General features: G+C 47.5%; 2 protein-coding genes across 6 annotated transcripts in view; one reads left to right on the top strand and one right to left on the bottom strand.

The window, feature by feature from the left end:
• Positions 1-777: 777 nt before the first annotated feature.
• Positions 778-20024, bottom strand: part of LOC142258168 (methyltransferase-like protein 25B) — a 119951-nt gene continuing 100704 nt past the window's right edge. For both annotated transcript variants that reach the window (XR_012727718.1, XR_012727715.1), the window contains 3 exons: positions 7374-7461; positions 1984-2073; positions 778-1408 (listed from right to left, as the gene is read on the bottom strand). The gene's annotated coding sequence lies outside the window, so the exon portion shown is untranslated. The remainder of the gene's footprint in view (positions 1409-1983; positions 2074-7373; positions 7462-20024) is intronic.
• LOC142258179 (Fc receptor-like protein 3) overlaps positions 15529-20024 on the top strand; it is a 31726-nt gene continuing 27230 nt past the window's right edge. For 3 of the 4 annotated variants that reach the window (XM_075330681.1, XM_075330679.1, XM_075330680.1), the window contains exons 1-4: positions 15529-15760; positions 16808-16828; positions 17081-17338; positions 19302-19562. In XM_075330681.1, the coding sequence (XP_075186796.1) occupies positions 15718-15760; positions 16808-16828; positions 17081-17338; positions 19302-19562 (583 nt within the window). In that variant the 5' untranslated portion in view covers positions 15529-15717. The remainder of the gene's footprint in view (positions 15761-16807; positions 16829-17080; positions 17339-19301; positions 19563-20024) is intronic. The other variant, XM_075330682.1, reaches the window with a different exon arrangement.

The following is a 20024-nucleotide window of genomic DNA, read 5'->3' as shown; positions in this document are numbered from 1 at the left end:
TACATAGGGCTATGGTGAGAGAGGGTTTGGGCTAGGTCTTGGCTTGTTGTTCTGAATATGGATAGCGGAACTGCTAGGTTTAGGGATATCTTCAATAAAAAAGGGCTATGGGTAGTGTTATGACAAGGGCTATGATTGCATGCCATGAAAATTGAGTACTCATCTCAACATTAAAAAGTATTGTTAATTTTTCATTATCTCTTCCCCAATCAATCAAATATCATATGACGCCCTGTTTACATGTCTTGTTGTATATTTGATATGTCGGTTTCTTCTAGAATAGAACAGAGCAATGGAACTAGAATCTGCTGTGTTCCTGTTTCAAATGGAAACACAAGGAAGGCATCTGCTTTGTGATTGTCATTATATTATACAGTTTTGCAGTCTCGTTTTTATTCATTTTTTTTTCTCAAAAACTAGAACAAAAAGGAAAGAAGGCCCTAAATAAATCAATTTTCTATCTCTGCTCCTGCAATTTATTTACTTATAAATCCTTCTTGAAAATGCCTCATTATTTTAGCAAATGTGCACAATAAACAAACCAAATATACTTCTGTAATTGTTTTTTTTTTTATTATTTCAATAACTATTTATTTTTTAAAATAGGCGGTGTCACAGAATAAGCAATTTTTTGGGAAACGTACAGACCATATTTAATTTAAGGCATAAAATGCAATATTGGAAAAAAAATAAAATAAAAAAATATTATATTATATATATATTGCAACAAATCACTGACAAAGTAATAATGAAAAAAAGATAATAAATAAAACAATTTTTTTCTTAAACTTGGCACGATTGATTGCAATTATAAATCAAAGGCAAAATCATGACAACTGCATGCAAACTAACAAGTGGATCGCTCCGAGGAATTCTTATCACGTGATCAATGATTGTAACAACTTATCAGGCTGAACAGCAAAATATAGGCTTATAATAATTATTCTTAAAAGTAACTTTTGTAAAATTTTACAGCAATGTTAAAAGGTGATTTGCAAAAACATAAATCATTTAGAAGCATTACATAATTTACAGGTCAAAATATCAAAGGAAATGCAGCATGAGCCAATGATGGCCGAAGAAGTCGGACAAGTGTCAATTACGCGATACAATTATCCAATATACAAATTTCATGGTCAATTTAGTTCTCAAAACAAAGCTGTTGCTTTATGTGATAATATTTGGACATTTCTCCAAATTGAATTGTCATGTAATAACACAAGAATTGAGGGACATAAATAAAACGATCAGTCAGGAGAAGAAAAGTCTTGATCGGCGTCATCTCCGCATTTACCATAATTCCTCTTCATTTTTCCACCTCCTATTCTCCAGATATCAGATAAATCAGAAAATAAGCGACTTTTTAAGTGAAGTGAAGGAAAAATTGGCTGTGGAGTCCAGTATCCGTCTAAAAAATAAAAAAAAGGACTATGAGAAAGTCATATTCAAGAAAAATATAACATTTATCACTATATTTTGAAAATAATTGAATATAAATATGACGCAAAACACCAAAAACTCAATAATACAAAAAAGCACAATAATAAATCAGTCCCATAGTGTCTAAAATCTGTCTGCCTCATCTCTCAAATATTTTTTTTCTTATCAGAATACTGTATATGTGGTAGGATATCTCCAAGGATAAATAACAAGTCATGGCCTCTCTGTTGAAATGTCAGACATTCCTTGACAGCTATCAGAATATTGGCTTGCAAAAATGAAATCATCTCCAACTAAGAACATAAAGACGTCTTAAGATCCAATTAATTATTATATACAGCCATGTATGGACTGGGACTGAAATTCAGCCCTGGCATTTGAAAGCACAGAGGTCCACAGAGTGCCTGCAGACAAGCCTGGACAACCCCATTAACCAGAACCACTGGTCCCCCCATATAGTGACAATATAGAAGGTAATATCCGCTCTCGCCTAGGTGCCCTGCAGACCATATACCGGTATGTGTGCACTGTGCAGGTTCTCACCAGCGACATTCTTGCTGTTTGTTGTAGCTCATTTTCCCTTTTCCTTTGGTCCAGATCGTCATGACCACTTCTTCTGTCCATAATTCGTCTCTGTAAAATGTAACACACAGACATCTTTACTATTTTTCCAGGACTCGCCTCACATTCTGCAGCCTCTACAGAAACCATAACTTGGCTGCCGTATAAGAATTAACCTGTGCCTCCTTAAATACTGCTCACCTCTTGACCCCTTATAATTGTGATCCCCACACAGTATGATGTCCACCACAGTCCCCATATAGGATTATGTCCCCATTACCACCGTACACAGTATGTTTAGTGTCTAAAGACCCCAGACAGTATAATAGCCACCATAGACCTCCACATAGTATGATTGCTCCCCCATGGCCGCTTATAAAAAAGGACCCCCACACGGTATGTTGGTCCCCCACAGCCACTGTACACACTATAATGCTCTCCCGACAGCCCCCAATACAGTCTGGTGGTTCCTATATAATATGATGGTCCACCTCACAGAACCTTACATAGTATGATTGCCAACCTCACAGAGCCTACTATATAGTATGATGGTCCACCTCTTAGCCCACTATATAATATGATGGTACACCTCACAGAACCCTATATAGTATGATGGTCCACCTCAGAACTCTATATAGTATGATAGTCCACCTCACAGAATCCTATATTGTATGATGGCTCACCTCACAGCCCACTATATAGTATGATGGCCCACCTCACAGAACCCTATAGAGTATGATGGTCCACCTCACAGAACCCTATATAGCAGTCATGGCGAACCTTTTCAGGTCGAGTGCCCAAACTGTAGCCCTAAACCCAATTTTTTTTCTGAAGTGCCAACCAATCCTATTATGTAAATAATTGATTTTAATCTTACCTTTGCCGTCTTCTCTTCAGCAGGGGCATCATGCTTACCACACATTGAAGCTGAGCCCCTGCCCTTTCCAGACACAGCAGTTGGATTGATCTTTCTGGAAAAAGTTGTAGCATATTAGACAGAGATTTTAGCCTGGAATGCAATCAGATGTCACCCTGTAATACACATCTACATTTCAAAGTCTGAACATCTTGAAATCCCATAAAGACGTACGAGTGGCTCCCCTCCCCTTTCATTGTGTAGTTATGTCTCCCTTCCTGGCCACTTCCTGGTAAACATCCCCCATCCTGATATCTATTTCCTACATTCTGGTATATTTGTCCCCATCATGGCCCCATCCTGGTAAATGTACCTCATCCTGGTAAATGTCCTTCATCCTGGTAAATGTACCCCATTCTGGCATGTTCCCCCATGCTGGTAAATGTACCCTATCCTGACATATTGCCCATCCTTGTAAATGTTCCCCCATCCCGGCATGTACCCCATTCCTGGTAAATGTCCTCCATCCTGGTTAATTTACCTCCATCCAGGTAAATGTCCCCATTCCTAGCATATACCCCTTCCTGGTAAATGTACCCTATTGTGGCATGTTTTCCCCATCCTGGCATGCATGTTTCCTCCATCCTGGCATGCATGTTTCCTCCATCCTGGCATGCATGTTTCCTCCATCCTGGCATTCATGTTTTCCCCATCCTGGCATGCATGTTTTCCCCATCCTGGCATGCATGTTTCCTCCATCCTGGCATGCATGTTTCCCCATCCTGGCATGCATGTTTCCTCCATCCTGGCATGCATGTTTCCTCCATCCTGGCATGCATGTTTCCTCCATCCTGGCATGCATGTTTCCTCCATCCTGGCATGCATGTGTCCCCATCCTGGCATGCATGTTTCCTCCATCCTGGCATGTATGTTTCCTCCATCCTGGCATGTATGTTTCCTCCCTCCTGGCATACATGTTTTCCCCATCCTGGCATGTATGTTTCCTCCATCCTGGCATGTATGTTTCCTCCATCCTGGCATGTATGTTTCCTCCATCCTGGCATGTATGTTTTCCCCATCCTGGCATGTATGTTTACTCCATCCTGGCATGCATGTTTCCCCCATCCTGGCATGTATGTTTCCTTCATCCTGGCATGTGTCGCGGGCGGAGGAGGGGACGCTGCGCTCTCCCACTGCTCGGGTCCGGCTGCCGTTGCTGCCGCGGCCTGCTGCTGCTCGGTGGCTCGAGCGATGGGCCGGATCCCGGGGACTCGAGCGGCGCTCCTCGCCCGTGAGTGAAAGGGGTTTAGTTGTGGGGATAGTTTATTGTCCAGGACGCCACCCACGGTTGTGGCGATTGTGTGGACACCACCGCTGCTCTGGCTGGGGATCCCGGGAGTGGTGGTATGGAGCAGCCAGTTGTTGATTTGCCCCTCCGTGGGTAGGGGATTGGTGGTCCCGGGGCCCAGTGATGGAGTTGGGATGGTGGACAGGCGGGTTATGGGGCCTGTGGAGGTGCAGGGGCAGCGCTGTGCCGCACGGCACGGAGGTACTCACTCAGCCAAAGGATGATGACAAAGTTCTCAGTAAACAAACGGCTGGTTGGACGGGTCCCTTGGACGGCTACGGTGCTGATGTTCCCTGCAGTTAGCGGTGACAGTCTCTTCCCTGCACCTATGTAAAGTCCTTTTGGTAGCGATGGATTCCCACCGGTAACCAGCTCCCCGACTTGGATATGGCCGGAGGAGCCTCTCTCTTGCCCACAGGGGCTGGCCCTGGGAAACTGGTGCCTTGGCGGTGGCGGTGTCTGCCCTTCACGGTTGGACGGTTGCCTTCAATCGGGACTTGGTTGTTGGGAGACCTAGTGGTCCCCTTCACTGACGGATTTGGCAAATTATGGCGACTCCTAGCCTTGCCGGGATCCGAAAGGCCCCTGCCCTGGTGCTGACTGTTCTTTGTATACCGCTCCGGTACCGCCGGGTCACCACCCGTCCACGGTCCTTTCGGCAACCTCCGAGCAATCTCTCCTGCAGACAGCCACCGCCGTCTGCCAACCTTGCTGTCTCAGTCCGGGGCACACACCCGGACCAACTTCAGGCTTCTTGCTGTCACTTTTCTCTTTCTCTACTTTTCCTCCTTCCACTTCACTGTTTACTCCTCACACTTTCAACTCTCAAGCTAATCTGCCTGGTTTTCCCGCCTCCAGGGCTGTGAACTCCTCGGTGGGCGGAGCCAACCGCCTGGCCCACCCCCTGGTGTGGACATCAGCCCCTGGAGGAAGGCAACAAGGGTTTCTGGTCTGACCTAGGTGTTCCTGCAGGGAATGTGGGGTGTGTGGTGTTATGACCTGTGACCCCTGGCTTGCCCAGGGCGTCACACATGCATGTTTCCTCCATCCTGGTATGCATGTTTTCCCCATCCTGGCATGCATGTTTTCCCACCCCATGCTGGCATGTGTGTTCCCCCTCCCCCACCCCATGCTGGCATGTGCGTTCCCCCACCCCATGCTGGCATGTGCGTTCCCCCACGCCGGCATGTGCGTTCCCCCACCCCCACCAAATGCTGGCATGTGCGTTCCCCCTCCCCCACCCCATTCTGGCAAGTGCGTTCCCCCACCCCCACCCCATGCTGGCATGTGCGTTCCCCCACCCCCACCCCATGCTGGCATGTGCGTTCCCCCTCCCCCACCCCATTCTGGCAAGTGCGTTGCCCCACCCCCACCCCATGCTGGCATGTGCGTTCCCCCACCTCCACCCCATGCTGGCATGTGCGTTCCCCTACCGCCACTCCATGCTGGCATGTGCGTTCCTCCACTCCCACCCCATGCTGGCATGTATATTCGTGTTCCCCCCCCATGCGTGTTCCCCCCCCATGCTGGCATGCGTGTCCCCCCCCCATGCTGGCATGCGTGTTCCCCCCCCATGCTGGCATGCGTGTTCCCCCCCCATGCTGGCATGCGTGTTCCCCACCCCATGCTGGCATGCGTGTTCCCCACCCCATGCTGGCATGCGTGTTGCCCCCCCATGCTGGCATGTGTGTTCCCCCTCCCCCCCCATGCTGGCATGAGTGTTCCCCCCCCCCATGCTGGCATGCGTTTCCCCCCCCCCATGCTGGCATGCATGTCCCCCCCATGCTGGCATGCGTGTCCCCCCCCCATGCTGGCATGCGTGTTCCCCCCCCATGCTGGCATGCGTGTTCCCCCACCCCATGCTGGCATGTGTGTTCCCCCTCCCCCACCCCATTCTGGCATGTGCGTTCCCCCACCCCATGCTGGCATGTGCGTTCCCCCACGCCGGCATGTGCGTTCCCCCACCCCCACCCCATGCTGGCATGTGTGTTCCCCCTCCCCCACCCCATTCTGGCAAGTGCGTTCCCCCACCCCCACCCCATGCTGGCATGTGCGTTCCCCTTCCCCCACCCCATGCTGGCAAGTGCGTTGCCCCACCCCCACCCCATGCTGGCATGTGCGTTCCCCCACCGCCACCCCATGCTGGCATGTGCGTTCCCCTACCGCCACCCCATGCTGGCATGTGCGTTCCTCCACTCTCACCCCATGCTGGCATGTATATTCCCCCACCGCCACCCCATGCTGGAATGTGCGTTCCCTCACCGCCACCCCATGCTGGCGTGCTCCCCCCCATCCCCACCTTGGCACAGCCACACAAGAGTTATAAAAAAAAAAAAAAGCAACACACAACTTACCTTCCTGCACATGCTCCCCCGCTGCGCGCCGCTGGGTCCTCAGTTCCCATGTGTCCAGAAGACCTCATTACGCCGGCGCCACTCACTGACGCTCCTCCGTCTCCTAGGCAACACACCTGCAGCCTGGGGGAGGGGGACTGTCAGAGCAAGGAGAAATGTCTCCTCCGCTCCAACACAGTTTTGATCTGCCGGCGCGACTGCACTAGCAGATCAAACCGGCAGGATCAGGCGACAGCACGCGTGCCAGCAGAATGGGCTCTGCATGCCCCTGGTGGCACGCGTGCCATAGGTTCGCCATCACTGCTATATGATGGTCCACTTCACAGCCCACTATATAGTATGAAGGTCTACCTCACAGACCACTATATAGTATGATTGTCTACCTCACAGACCACTATATAGTATGAAGGTCCACCTCACAGCCCATTATATAGTATGAAGGTCCACCTCACAGACCACTATATAGTATGATGGTCTACCTCACAGACCACTATATAGTATGAAGGTCCACCTCACAGCCCACTATATAATATGAAGGTCCACCTCACAGACCACTATATAGTATGAAGGTCCACCTCACAGACCACTATATAGTATGAAGGTCCACCTCACAGCCCCCTACACAGTATAATGGATCCTCAAAAAAATAAAATGTTATACTCATGTAATCCATACTCCTTGTCCTCCACAGCCTCTGTCTCCTCTTCTATCCAGTCTTGCTGTGGACTTTGGTGGCACGACACAGTGACATCATCGCGCCGCAGACATCCCCTGACTCTGCCATTACATCCCTAATGACAAAGTCATCACTTACAATGATCTTTTCACGCGCTCATTAGATGCTTCAGTACAAGAGCTAGGTTTGAAGTCTGTTCATTGCTGCAAATGTATATGTGGATTGCCTGAAACAACAGGAAGTTACAGTCTAAAAAAAAGCTGCACTTAACGGTGTGAAAACTGCAGAGGACTCACTTTTTACTTTTAATTTCAGATTATGATATGTTTTTTATATTAAAATAAAAAAGCATAAAAATATCATTTACACTAAAGGTCATTATGTCATGATAGTTTGCCTTTAAAGCCACCATACAATCTAGATCACATTCCAGACAGGACTGTATACTTGTATTGTGTGCAACTCCAGTCCCTACCCACAAGGGGTGCTACGACCTTCAACCAGTCCTAGATTTTTCAACCGGTTTTCTTTTTGGGTTACAAATACCCTCCATGTGTCCATAAGTTTCTCACGCTACTCTTGTTCGATGCAAACGTTGCAGCCTCCATGAGTCACTCAAACAATGCGAGCAAAATGACCTGACGGGCCCATACATCCTCACTCAACGCTGGTCGTTCCCCAACTGATGGAGTCTAAGATGGAGACTGTCTCCCCCTCAGCACTAGTTTCTCTTCCATAGGCTAATCCTATGTAGTCGCAACTGCCGGGCAACCTATATTACCAACATCATATCACATCACACATATAAAGTTAGGAACACATTTGGTGTCTTCAGGGGTAAGAACTCAACCTCCATCTTACAACTGCGCCCACTGGGAGTTTCATGGCCAAGGAGCTGCATGCAGCCTTACATAACTAAGCCCAATGCCGAGCCGTACATCACCAAGCACAATGCCGAGCATTGGATGGAGCAGTGTAAAGCCGTCACCACTAGGAATATAGAGGAGACATGTTCTGTGCAGTGATGGACTACACCTCTCTGGTGGATGAGTCTGGGTTTGGTGACGCCCAGGAGTACGTTACCCACCGACTACATTATATTGGCTTTTGGTGCAGGGGGAGATAATGCTATTTTGCTTATTGTCACGGCTAGGCCCAGATCCCTTAGTCAAATTGAAGGAAAATCTTAGTGCTTCAGTATTCAGCACATGAAAATTGTAGCTTCCAATTTTGTAAGAACAGTTTTGGGAAAGCCATTTTTAACCTTTATGACTGTGCCCAGTGGACAGGGTCCAAGGTTGTGGTATTTTGGGGAGCAAGGATATAACCAGCACAAAGCACTGACCTCAACCACATGCACCTTATATCAGAGATTGTGAGCCCAGCCCTCTCCTCCAACTTCACAAATGTTCTTCTGAATGAATGGAAGAAAATTTCCACTGAAGACTACAAAATATTGGAGAAAACCTTCCCAGAAGAGCTGGAGAAAAGGAGCAACCAATGCCATGTTAATGTATGTAGATGTTGAATGGGAGCTCAGAAAAGCTCTTGCAGAAGAAATGTGAAGGGGGCACTTACTTTTGTTCATATTTTATGCTTATGCTGTGCACGCACTGCAGACAAATGAGAAAAAGTAGTAATAGCTTATTCCCCTTTCTCCACTTCTCGTTTATGTGGCGCCCTGGACAAGCCAGGACGTCACAGGTACTGCAGCAACGCATCCCACACCCCGGTTAGGAACATCTAAGTCAGACACAAATCCTTGTTGACTCCCTCTAGGGGCTGATGTCCACACCAGGTGGGGCGGAGCCAGGCTGTTGGCTCCACCCACCAAGGAGTTCACAGTCCTGGAGGCGGGAAAAGGAAGAGAGCAGTGCAGTTTTGGAGTGTAGAGCGAGAGGAGGGAAATAGTAGTAGAGGAACTGACTGGCCGTATCCAGGTCCGTGGCCTGGGCACAAAAACAGCAAGGTTGGCAGACGGTGGTGACCGTCTGCAGGAGAGGCTGATTAACGCACAACCGTAAGGACCGGGGACGGGCGGCAGCCCGCCGGTACCGGATCGGGGAGCGAAGAGAAGCCAGTACCATCCGGCAGGGCCTACGGACCCCGACCAGGCTAGGAGTCGCCGTAAAACCGGTCAAATCCGTCAGCGACGGGAACCTCCGGGGTTTCCCAGCAATAAAGACCCGACTGAAGGCAACCGTCCAAACCGTGAGGGAGATAAAGCTACCGCCAGAGTTAGAGCTCCCAGGGCCAGAGCCTGCGGGCAATAAGGGGCTCCCTTAGCCAACATACCGCAGGGGAGCGGGTTACCGATGGGAAGCCATCGGGGCCGAGAACATAACACTGGAGAGACAGTTACCGCCAGCCTACCGGGAGTAACCGTTGCAGCCGTCTGTGGGACTCGTCCATCCAGCCATTTGTTTTACCAGAGACTCCGTGTGCATTACTGGCTGAGTAAGTACCACCGTTCCATCTGGCACTGCGCTGCCCCGCGACCCTGCACCTGGCCAAGCCCCGCAACCCACCAAACAGACAACAACTCCGGGCCCCGGGACTACCAAAATCCCCCTACCCATGGAGGGGAGAGAAATGTGGCGCCATGGACAAGCCAGGACGTCACAGGTACTACAACACACCCCACACCCCGGCTAGGCACATCTAGGTCAAACAAAAATCCTTGTTGCCTCCCTCCAGGGGCTGATGTCCACACCAGGGGGTGGAGCCAGGCGGTTGGCCCCACCCACCGAGGGGTTCACAGTCCTGGAGGCGGGAAAAGGAGGAGTTGAAGTGAAGAGTTGAAGTAGAGAGTTTGAGGAGTGAAGAAGTGAAGTGGTAGTGGAGCAGACTGACCGTGTCCGGGTGCGTGGCCCGGGCACAAACAGCAAGGTTGGCAGACGGTGGTGACCGTCTGCAGGAGGGGCTGATTGACGTGAACCGTAAGGACCGGGGTCGGGCGGTGGCCCGCCGGTACCGGATCGGGGAGCGAAGAGAAGCCAGCACCACTCGGCAGGGCTTACGGACCCCGACCAGGCTAGGAGTCGCCGTAAAACCGGTCAAATCCGTTAGCGAAGGGAACCTCCGAGGTTTCCCAGCAGTCAAGACCCGATTGAAGGCAACAGCTCAAACCGTGAAGGGAAATACAGTCACCGCCAAGGCTACAGTTCCCAGGGCCAGAGCCTGCGGGCAAAAGGGGTTCCCTCAACCTCCATCCAAGCTGGGGAGCGGGTTACCGGTGGGAAGCCACCAGAACCGAGAACATCACACAGGTGCAGGGAAAGGCAGTCACCGCTAACCTACCGGGAGAAGAACCACCGCAGCCGTCTGTGGGACCCGTCCATCCAGCCGTTTGTTTTACCGGAGACTTTGCATTCATCATTGGCTGAGTACCACCGTGCCGTGCGGCACCGCGCTGCCCCCGCGACCCTGCACCTCACCAGGCCGCGTAACCCGCCTGCTATTCCTCCCTCACCGGGCCCCGGGACAACCAACCCGGAGGGGAAAAACAACATCCAAGCTGCACCCTGTCATCGCTCCCCGGATCCCCGTCCAGAGAAGCGGTGGTGTCCCAACCTCACCACAAACCGTGGGTGGCGTCACAGACAATAAATCCCCAAAACCATTCCCCTTTTCACTCACGGGCGAGGAGCGCCGCTCGAGTCCCCGGGATCTGGCCCACCGCTCGAGCCACCACTGAGCAGCAAGCGAAGCAGCAGCGCGGGACCCGAGCGTGGTGAGCGCAGCGTCCCCTCCTCCGCCCGCAACAGAAACGTCCCAGTTGCTCCCTGTCATCGCTCCCGGGATCCCCGTACAGAGCAGCGGTGGTGCCCCAACCTCACCACACACCGTGGGTGGCGTCACAAACCGACATCCCAAGCACCAAAAAAAAAAACCCCTTTCACTCAAGGGCGAAGAGCGCCGCTCGAGTCCCCGGATCCGGCCCACCGCTCGAGCCACCGAGCAGCAGCTGGAGCAGCGCTGGACCCGAGTGTGGTGAGCGTATCACCCCGCTGCCCGCGACATTTACATAAACCATATCTGTCCTGGAATTGCAGTCTTCATTCAATGGACATTGCATTACAACACTTTCGGTTTTGTGTTGAAGCCTCAGAGGGGATGGAGACACCAATAAGAGGAGAGAGTTTGGGTTATGTCTGGGTAAATGGAAAAATGTTAATTCCATGCTGCAAATATCTGGGGTAGAAAAAAACTCTAAGACATGGGGCCCCAATAGATCAAAGTATTAACATAAAACACTGTATTCATACAGGTCCCAGCCAGCTGAGCGGAACGGGACGTGGTGACAAATTCATCAATAGTTATACCAGAAATGTTTCTCCAGTCGCTGCTGGTGAGGTGCACGGAGGAAAATGCCACTGAGAGGATGAGGCAAATTTATTTAGTGGCATGTGCCTCTCATTGAAGTAAGCGGGGGAGTACAATGTGCCAAATTCATTAGTGGGGTTATCCACTACTTGGAATCCCTATGTAAAAGACCAACACTCAGCTCAGATGTTGGCGGTATATCAGCAGTGTTGCCACTTCCTCTCCTGGGGCTGTAACGACCATGACGGCGTACTCACATGCTCCTGTTCCCCTCCACCATCAAGGACGTCGTTTCCCTCACCTGTCCAGGCGTCTTGCGACGGTGGAGCCGTCCCCATCCCATGCTGCAGCCTCACAGAGCGTCTGGACTCCTGACAGGCTCCAGGCCTCTGCCTGTAGGGTGCGCCCGCAGCCACACCCACTTTCTTAAAGGACCAGCGTCCTCCTAACCCGGATGTGCCTCCCAGGTCAGCTGGGAGGTTGCAAGTATTTAAGGCAACTCTGCCCTTTGAGAGTTGCCTGGGCAATGAGTTTGTCTTGAGGCCACTTTACCCACAGCGACATCGCTAGCGAAAGCACCCGCCCCCGTCGGTTGTGCGTCACGGGCAAATCTCTGCCTGTGGCGCACAAGATCGCTAGGAACGGTCACACATACTTACCTGCCTGGCGACGTCACTGTGGCCGGCAAACCGTCTACTTTCTAAGGGGGCGGTTTGTGCGGCGCCACAACAACGTCACTAAGCGGCCGCCCAATAGAAGCAGAGGGGCGGAGATGAGCGGGCGTAACATCCCGCCCACCTCCTTCCTTCCTCATTGCCGGCGGCCGCAGGTACGGTGATGTTCCTCGTTCCTGCGGTGTCACACATAGCGGTGTGCTTCCGCAGGAACGACGAACTACATCGTACTTGCAGCAGCAACGATAATTGGAATTAGAACGATGCGTCAACGATCAACGATAAGGTAAGTAATTTTGATAGTTGTTTGTGCGTTTCACACGCTACGATGTTGCTAACGAGGCCGAATGTGCGTCACGAATTCCGTGACCCCAATGACATCTCGTTAGCGATGTTGTTGCGTGTAAAGTGGCCTTTACACTCATTGCTGTAGCCAAGTTCCCTAGCACTGTGCTGCTGCTGCTGTATTATCGTACTAGTTCTGTTACTTAAACCTGTTTGTATTACAGAGAGCTGCTGCCAATACCTATACCTGTTGCTGCTCCGGCCACCTTCCACGATACCTGCTGTCTTGAAGTATCGTTACTAGCGGCTGCCTTCCATCTAACCATCCAGGACGGAGTCTGTCACCAGCTGCCGCTGCAACCTATACCAGAGACTGTGACCAGCTGCTGCTGCATCCTTATACCAGTGACTCTGGCTCCCATATCCCTGGGGCGAGCTGATGCAACACAAGTCTTCTCAAGTGGCACCCGGACCAATACCTGCAGCGTAACACCTTCACCATCAGGAGCTCTGGAGAAGACTAGGCTCAGGATTTTGGCCCGCCATTCATCTGTAACTTCAACACTTCTTCTTAAGAAATCACAAACAGATCGACCATGGGCCGTTCTCTACCGGGATTTGAGGAGTTGTGCACTGCCTCTGAGGGACTGGCACACTCAATATCAGTATTATACGGTTTACTGAGTGACTTGAGATGAGGGACACCTCCTTCCTTTTGCGAGGCATGGGAGCTTGAACTCAGTACCACTTTTACGCAGGAACAATGGGAGAAATGTTTCTTTTTGTCACATAAATCTGTATTGGCAACTAAAGCCCAAGAGACAAGCTGTAAAATTGTCTCCAGATGGTATCGAGTCCCTGTGGTCTTCCATAGGTGGTTTCGGGGGTGTCTATCCTCTGCTGGAAGTGTGGACTGGAGTAGGGATCCATGCCCGATCCTGCAGGCCTTCTGGCAGGGGGTACTCAAGGTGGTAAAATCGATCACGGATGTATCAGTGCCTGCCTCTCCGGAGGCGTTGCTCCTGTTCATGTTTCCTATGTCAAAGGTCACTTATAATAAATCCTTGCTGTGGCACTTATTACAGGCAGCCAAAAAACAATAATTCCTCGACATTGGAGATCTACTGATCCCCCCCACTTTGGAAGAGTGGTTTACAGAAATCTCTCTAATTCACCGCATGGAAACTCTAGTGGCTCAATCTCACCAAGATCAAGCTGATGTTGCTGCCAAATGGTTCCATTGGGAGGCTTTCATATCCTCCCCACTGTATCGGTCTGTCTTGAGATAGAGATGGATGAGTGACAGAGTCTACGCCGTGGAGATGCCCTTTGGGTTCTTCTCCCGGGTGATGGCTTCTCGTGTTTAGAGTCTGGAGTTCTAAGGATATCTCAAAGCAATTTCACAAACCGATTTGCTTTCCCTCTCTATTCTTTATATCTCGCCTTCTTTCGGTTTCTGTTCTACTCTGCTTCATAGTCGCCTGAGAAAGTTTAAATTCACAATATTGTACTGATATTATATTTGTTGTATTGCCGGGCCATCTGCGAGGATGTGTTGTACCTTTCATTTTTTGTTTTTGTGTAAAAATAAAAACTTTAAAATTGGGAAATAAAAAAAAGACCAGGCTCAGGTCCGTAGTCAAGCTCCTCTGGGTTTCCTGTGCGTTACAGCCCAATGGGTTCACTAACATCTCTGCTCGCCCGGCAAGCATAACAGGGGCTTGTGTGACATTATGTCATGCAATCCCTGCGGCCTGTGGGTGATAGCTTCACTCTTCTCTCCTACGGAGGTAACGGACATCTGGAAAAAGTGAGAGGACAGCCGCACTTCTCACTTCCTCTGGATGTTTTGATTTGTCTAAAGAAAGGGAGAGCAAAGCCAGTGCTGATTGTCCTTAGGGATAGCATGACATAATGTCACACAAGCCCCAGGAGAGGTAATGCCAACTATGTGGGAGTATAAGTTATGTTAGTGATGTTATTTTACTGAAGTGGACACATGGGAATTTAGAAGGGCTTGTCTGACAATGCCAGTCTAAAGGCACCGTTACACACTACAATTTATCTGACGATAGGTCGTCGGGGTCACGGTTTCCGTGACACACATCCGTCATCGTTAGTGACGTCGTTGCGTGTGACACCTACGTGTGACTCCAAACGATCGCAAATAGGTTAAAAATAGTTGATCATTGACACGTCGTTCAGTTTCAAAATATTGTTCCTCGTTTGGAATGCAGCAGACATATTGCTACGTCTGACACCCTGCCAACCATGAACAACATCCACACGACCGCCTTGGTCAAACAATATATCGCTGAACGATGTTGCATCGTTTGTGAGATGTGTACGTGTGACCGCTATTAAACGACCTATGTACGATCTCGGCAAATTGTAACAACGATCTAGGCGTGTCACAGCGCTCATGAGATCGTTAGATAAATCGTAGCCCGTAACGTGGCCTTTAGTGATAGGCCAAGAAAAGATCTTGAGTAGCTAAAAACCTTTAAAAGAGCCATCTCAAAACGACCGACTGCCATGGAAGGGATTTCTTCTGATTTCTTCCCTTTGTATGTCAATGCCTCAGAAAAAGATTGAGGTGTTGCAACATCAAAGCTGTTTGACAGGAGGAGGGTTCTCCCTCTGTCAGCCACAGATCTCCACAAAACTCAATCACGAGGGACGATATCTTCCTTACATTAGTCGTAAAGGACCCCATACGCATTGTATTATATTCACAACACCTTTTTAACCTATGATGGTGACGCAGCACCGAACACGAATATGTGCATTAAGGTAGCATAAAAAAGGGACATCATGAATTTGTCTTAGTTTTGTTTTTCTTTTTTTTACAGCAGTTACGGTAGTTTCGTTTTCAGAGTTTCGATACAATTCCTAGAATCAGTGTCATGGAAATTTTTCAGTGAAAGTTTTTCATAAGGAGCATCACACACTTAACCCTTTTTTTTTGCCAGATAGGACATCTGCACAACACATGCAGTCAATGAAGAGGACGGTGCTTCATCAGAATAGAAACTTAGGAACTTGGACCTGCTTCAAGGTTATCCCGCTCTGCTACTTCACAAAACCCTGAGCTCTGTCTCTGCAAACACCCCTCCTTTCTGGAAAAAAACAAAACACTGAAGGATATCACGAAACTCCTGCTTTATTCTTTACTACAGGCTGCGCCACACAAGCCTATGGCAGTCACCATGTTTGTGAGATCATTGCTCATGCTTATATGTAAGTATCTGTCTTTTTTAGCTTTACGAACAATTTAACTAAACTGCTCTAAAGTGATCACGGATTATTAAAAATGATGACTACTAAAGGATGTGTTTTACTGGATATGTTGAACCATTAGGGCTTGAACTGCCAGGGGCAAACAGAGGATTGCTCAACTTATACTATAACTTATACTACTGCTCAAAGCTAAAGATGAACAAGTGGGGAAAGTGGAAGCCCCTATTCCTTCAACTACTATATATAGGGGTACTTTATTGCACCACATTCTGATCAATAGTACCAGACACTTTCTTATACATAGGAGCAGTATTATAGTAGTTATATTCTTGTACATGGGGGCAATATTATAGTAGTTATATTCCTGTACATAGAAGCAGTATTATAGTAGTTATATTCTTGTACATAGAAGCAGTATTATAGTAGTTATATTCTTGTACATAGAAGCAGTATTATAGTAGTTATATTCTTGTAGATAGGAGCAGTATTATAGTAGTTATATTCTTGTACATAGAAGCAGTATTATAGTAGTTATATTCTTGTAGATAGGAGCAGTATTATAGTAGTTATATTCTTGTACATAGGAGCAGTATTATAGTAGTTATATTCTTGTACATAGGGGGCAGTATTATAGTAGTTATATTCTTGTACATAGGAGCAGTATTATAGTAGTTATATTCTTGTACATAGAGGGCAGTATTATAGTAGTTATATTCTTGTACATAGGGGATAGTATTATAGTAGTTATATTCTTATACATAGGAGCAGTATTATAGTAGCTTTATTCTTGTATATAGGAGCAGCATTATAGGAGCTATATTATTGTACATAGGGGCAGTATTATAGTAGTTATATTCTTGTATATAGGGGGCAGTATTATAGTAGTTATATTATTGTACAGAGGAGCAGTATTATAGTAGTTATATTCTTGTATATAGGGGGCAGTATTATAGTAGTTATATTCTTGTATATAGGGGGCAGTATTATAGTAGTTATATTCCTGTACATAAGGGCAGTATTAAAATGCACTTTGTTTTTATTTTGCAGTACTAACAGTGGAAAATGCAGGTAAGTGTATTATTTTTTAAATGTATATATTAATGAAGAGGAACTTGTAAATGTTCTCATTACAAACAAAAGAAAAATAATAATGATAAATGATAAAAGGAAACTAATCAGTTTTGTTTTCAGGCCATTGATGTAAAACAACATATAAGTTATTATGGTAGAACATTCTTATCTGTAGGTGGCAGTATTGTAGGATGCCATTCCGTCTTATGATAATGAAGACCGTAACATGGCTGTCTTATTGCCTTACAGGATCAGCGGTCAGCCCGGTGGTGACTTTTAACCCAGACTTGAATAAGATCTTCACAGGACAGTCTCTCCAGATGACCTGTGATGTGGACTCCACTGTACAAGGAGATGTCAATTATAACTGGTTTAAAGATGATAACTGGATCCACTCCGAGAAAACATTTTCCATAGAGTCTGCACTATCATCGGACAGTGGAAACTACCAATGCCAGACGAGTGCTAGTGACCGAAGCGACTCTACCAGACTGGAAGTCTATGATGGTCAGTGACACTACAACAGTATATTGCACTCTAAAAATGAAAAGTGTGTGCTTAAAATCGCCCGTATTTTTAATAAAAAAAATTGCTGCCTCCGTTCTGCAAAAATTGAAGCTCAAAAGGGGAAACTGTCAGCAGAGTCACCCCCTTTAATCAATAGATCTTGGAATAATAATAATTTTCGCAATTGGATTTGTTTAAAAAAAATGTTCCTGTGCTAAGAAAATCTTATATATGTGTCCCTGCTGTGTACTGTGTAATGGCTGTGTCTGACCATAGAGGGACATAATCTGATTATACCACATCTCCTGAGCAGGGGAGGATGCAAAAAAGAGTTTACCGACAGGACAATGAGGGATCACAGCTTATTCATTCTGTGAGGTATAACATTTCCGTCTGTTTATAAAAAAAAAAAAAAATGTTTTACCTCAAAGAAAGAATCATTGGAATCAGGGTCTCTGTCTCTACATTATACTGTAAGGTGGACTATCTGGGGATCATTATTCTGTATGGAGGACTATGTGGGGCACATTATTCTGTAAGGAGGACTATGTGGGGCCCATTATTCTGTATGGAGGACTATGTGGGGCACATTATTCTGTAAGGAGGACTATGTGGGGCACATTATTCTGTATGGAGGACTATGTGGGGCCCATTATTCTGTATGGAGGGCTATGTGGGGCCATTATTCTGTATGGAGGGATATGTGGGGCACATTATTCTGTATGGAGGACTATGTGGGGCACATTATTCTGTATGGAGGACTATGTGGGGCCCATTATTCTGTATGGAGGGCTATGTGGGGCCCATTATTCTGTATGGAGGACTATGTGGGGTCCATTATTCTGTATGGAGGACTATGTGGGGCCCATTATTCTGTAAGGAGGACTATGTGGGGCACATTATTCTGTAAGGAGGATTATGTGGGGCACATTATTCTGTATGGAGGGCTATGTGGGGCACATTATTCTGTATGGAGGACTATGTGGGGCCCATTATTCTGTATGGAGGGCTATGTGGGGCCCATTATTCTGTATGGAGGGCTATGTGGGGCCCATTATTCTGTATGGAGGACTATGTGGGGCCCATTATTCTGTATGGAGGGCTATGTGGGGCCCATTATTCTGTATGGAGGGCTATGTGGGGCCCATTATTCTGTATGGAGGGCTATGTGGGGCCCATTATTCTGTATGGAGGGCTATGTGGGGCCCATTATTCTGTATGGAGGGCTATGTGGGGCCCATTATTCTGTATGGAGGGCTATGTGGGGCCCATTATTCTGTATGGAGGGTTATGTGGGGCCCATTATTCTGTATGGAGGGATATGTGGGGCCCATTATTCTGTATGGAGGGCTATGTGGGGCGCGTTATTCTGTATGGAGGGCTATGTGGGGCCATTATTCTGTATGGAGGGCTATGTGAGGCCCATTATTCTGTATGGAGGGCTATGTGGGGCCCATTATTCTGTATGGAGGGCTATGTGGGGCCCATTATTCTGTATGGAGGACTATGTGGGGCACATTATTCTGTATGGAGGGCTATGTGGGGCCCATTATTCTGTATGGAGGGCTATGTGGGGCACATTATTCTGTATGGAGGACTATGTGGGGCCCATTATTCTGTATGGAGGGCTATGTGGGGCACATTATTCTGTATGGAGGGCTATGTGGGGCCATTATTCTGTATGGAGGACTATGTGGGGCCCATTATTCTGTATGGAGGGATATGTGGAACCCATCATTCTATATGGAGGGCTATGTGGAGCACATTATTCTGTATGGAGGGCTATATGAGGCACATTATTCTGTATGGAGGGCTATGTAGGCCAAATGAGATCTAAGAGGCACACTTGTTACAATTTATTAACTTGAAATGACCCAAAGGGGTTTTCCAAACCAGTCTTTGAATATGGTCCAATCTCGTACTGAAGTGGATTTTACTAAAAACACACTGTCCTTCTTCTTAGGCTTCGTCACCTTACAGGCGCCTACTAATGTTTATGAAGGAGATGACCTCATCCTTCGATGCCAACATTACCCTGGATATACAGCAAAGCAGACAATATTTTACAGGAATAATGCAGTTATACAAGACTGGGGTTCTGAGGATGAATTACACATCGAGAATGTCAACATGACATCGAGTTACAAATACAAATGCACAAAGGAGGTCAAACATCACCTACTCAATTATCAGCATTCAGATGAAACCTCTGTTTTAGTTCAAGGTAAATTACGTCTTATTTCTGCTTTGGACTTGGAGTCTCCAACCATTTGGCTTTTACAGCATATCCCATACAGAGTAATGCATATTCATGCTACCAAGGAGCCCCTTCCTTTAAGACCAGAACCAACAGGTCTTCCTACAGCATGTCCTGGCTAACACGGTACCACAATATTACCCTGTATTGCACATTGTACAGCATGTCCTAAAACTGAAAAACAAAACTAACACAAATTTTTGCATTTGTTATTGGAAATTAAAACGTCACGTATCCATAAAGCAAAGTCACCTCCTCCTCAGCATCAACTCAGATGGATACAACCGTATCTATGCTTTAGTAATAGATGAAGGGTGTAGCTGGGGGTCACTATAATTTGGGAGGCCATTAGGTTGTTAATGTTGTTCTAGTTGTGAGGAATAAGGCATATCATTCATGCCAGTCAACTGCCAATTATACACATTTACA

Source organism: Anomaloglossus baeobatrachus, chromosome 12, assembly GCF_048569485.1.
Source record: "Anomaloglossus baeobatrachus isolate aAnoBae1 chromosome 12, aAnoBae1.hap1, whole genome shotgun sequence".
Classification (NCBI taxonomy): Eukaryota; Metazoa; Chordata; class Amphibia; order Anura; family Aromobatidae; genus Anomaloglossus; species Anomaloglossus baeobatrachus.
Note: the sequence above shows the minus strand (reverse complement) of the source record. Positions and strands in the feature narration are given on the sequence as shown.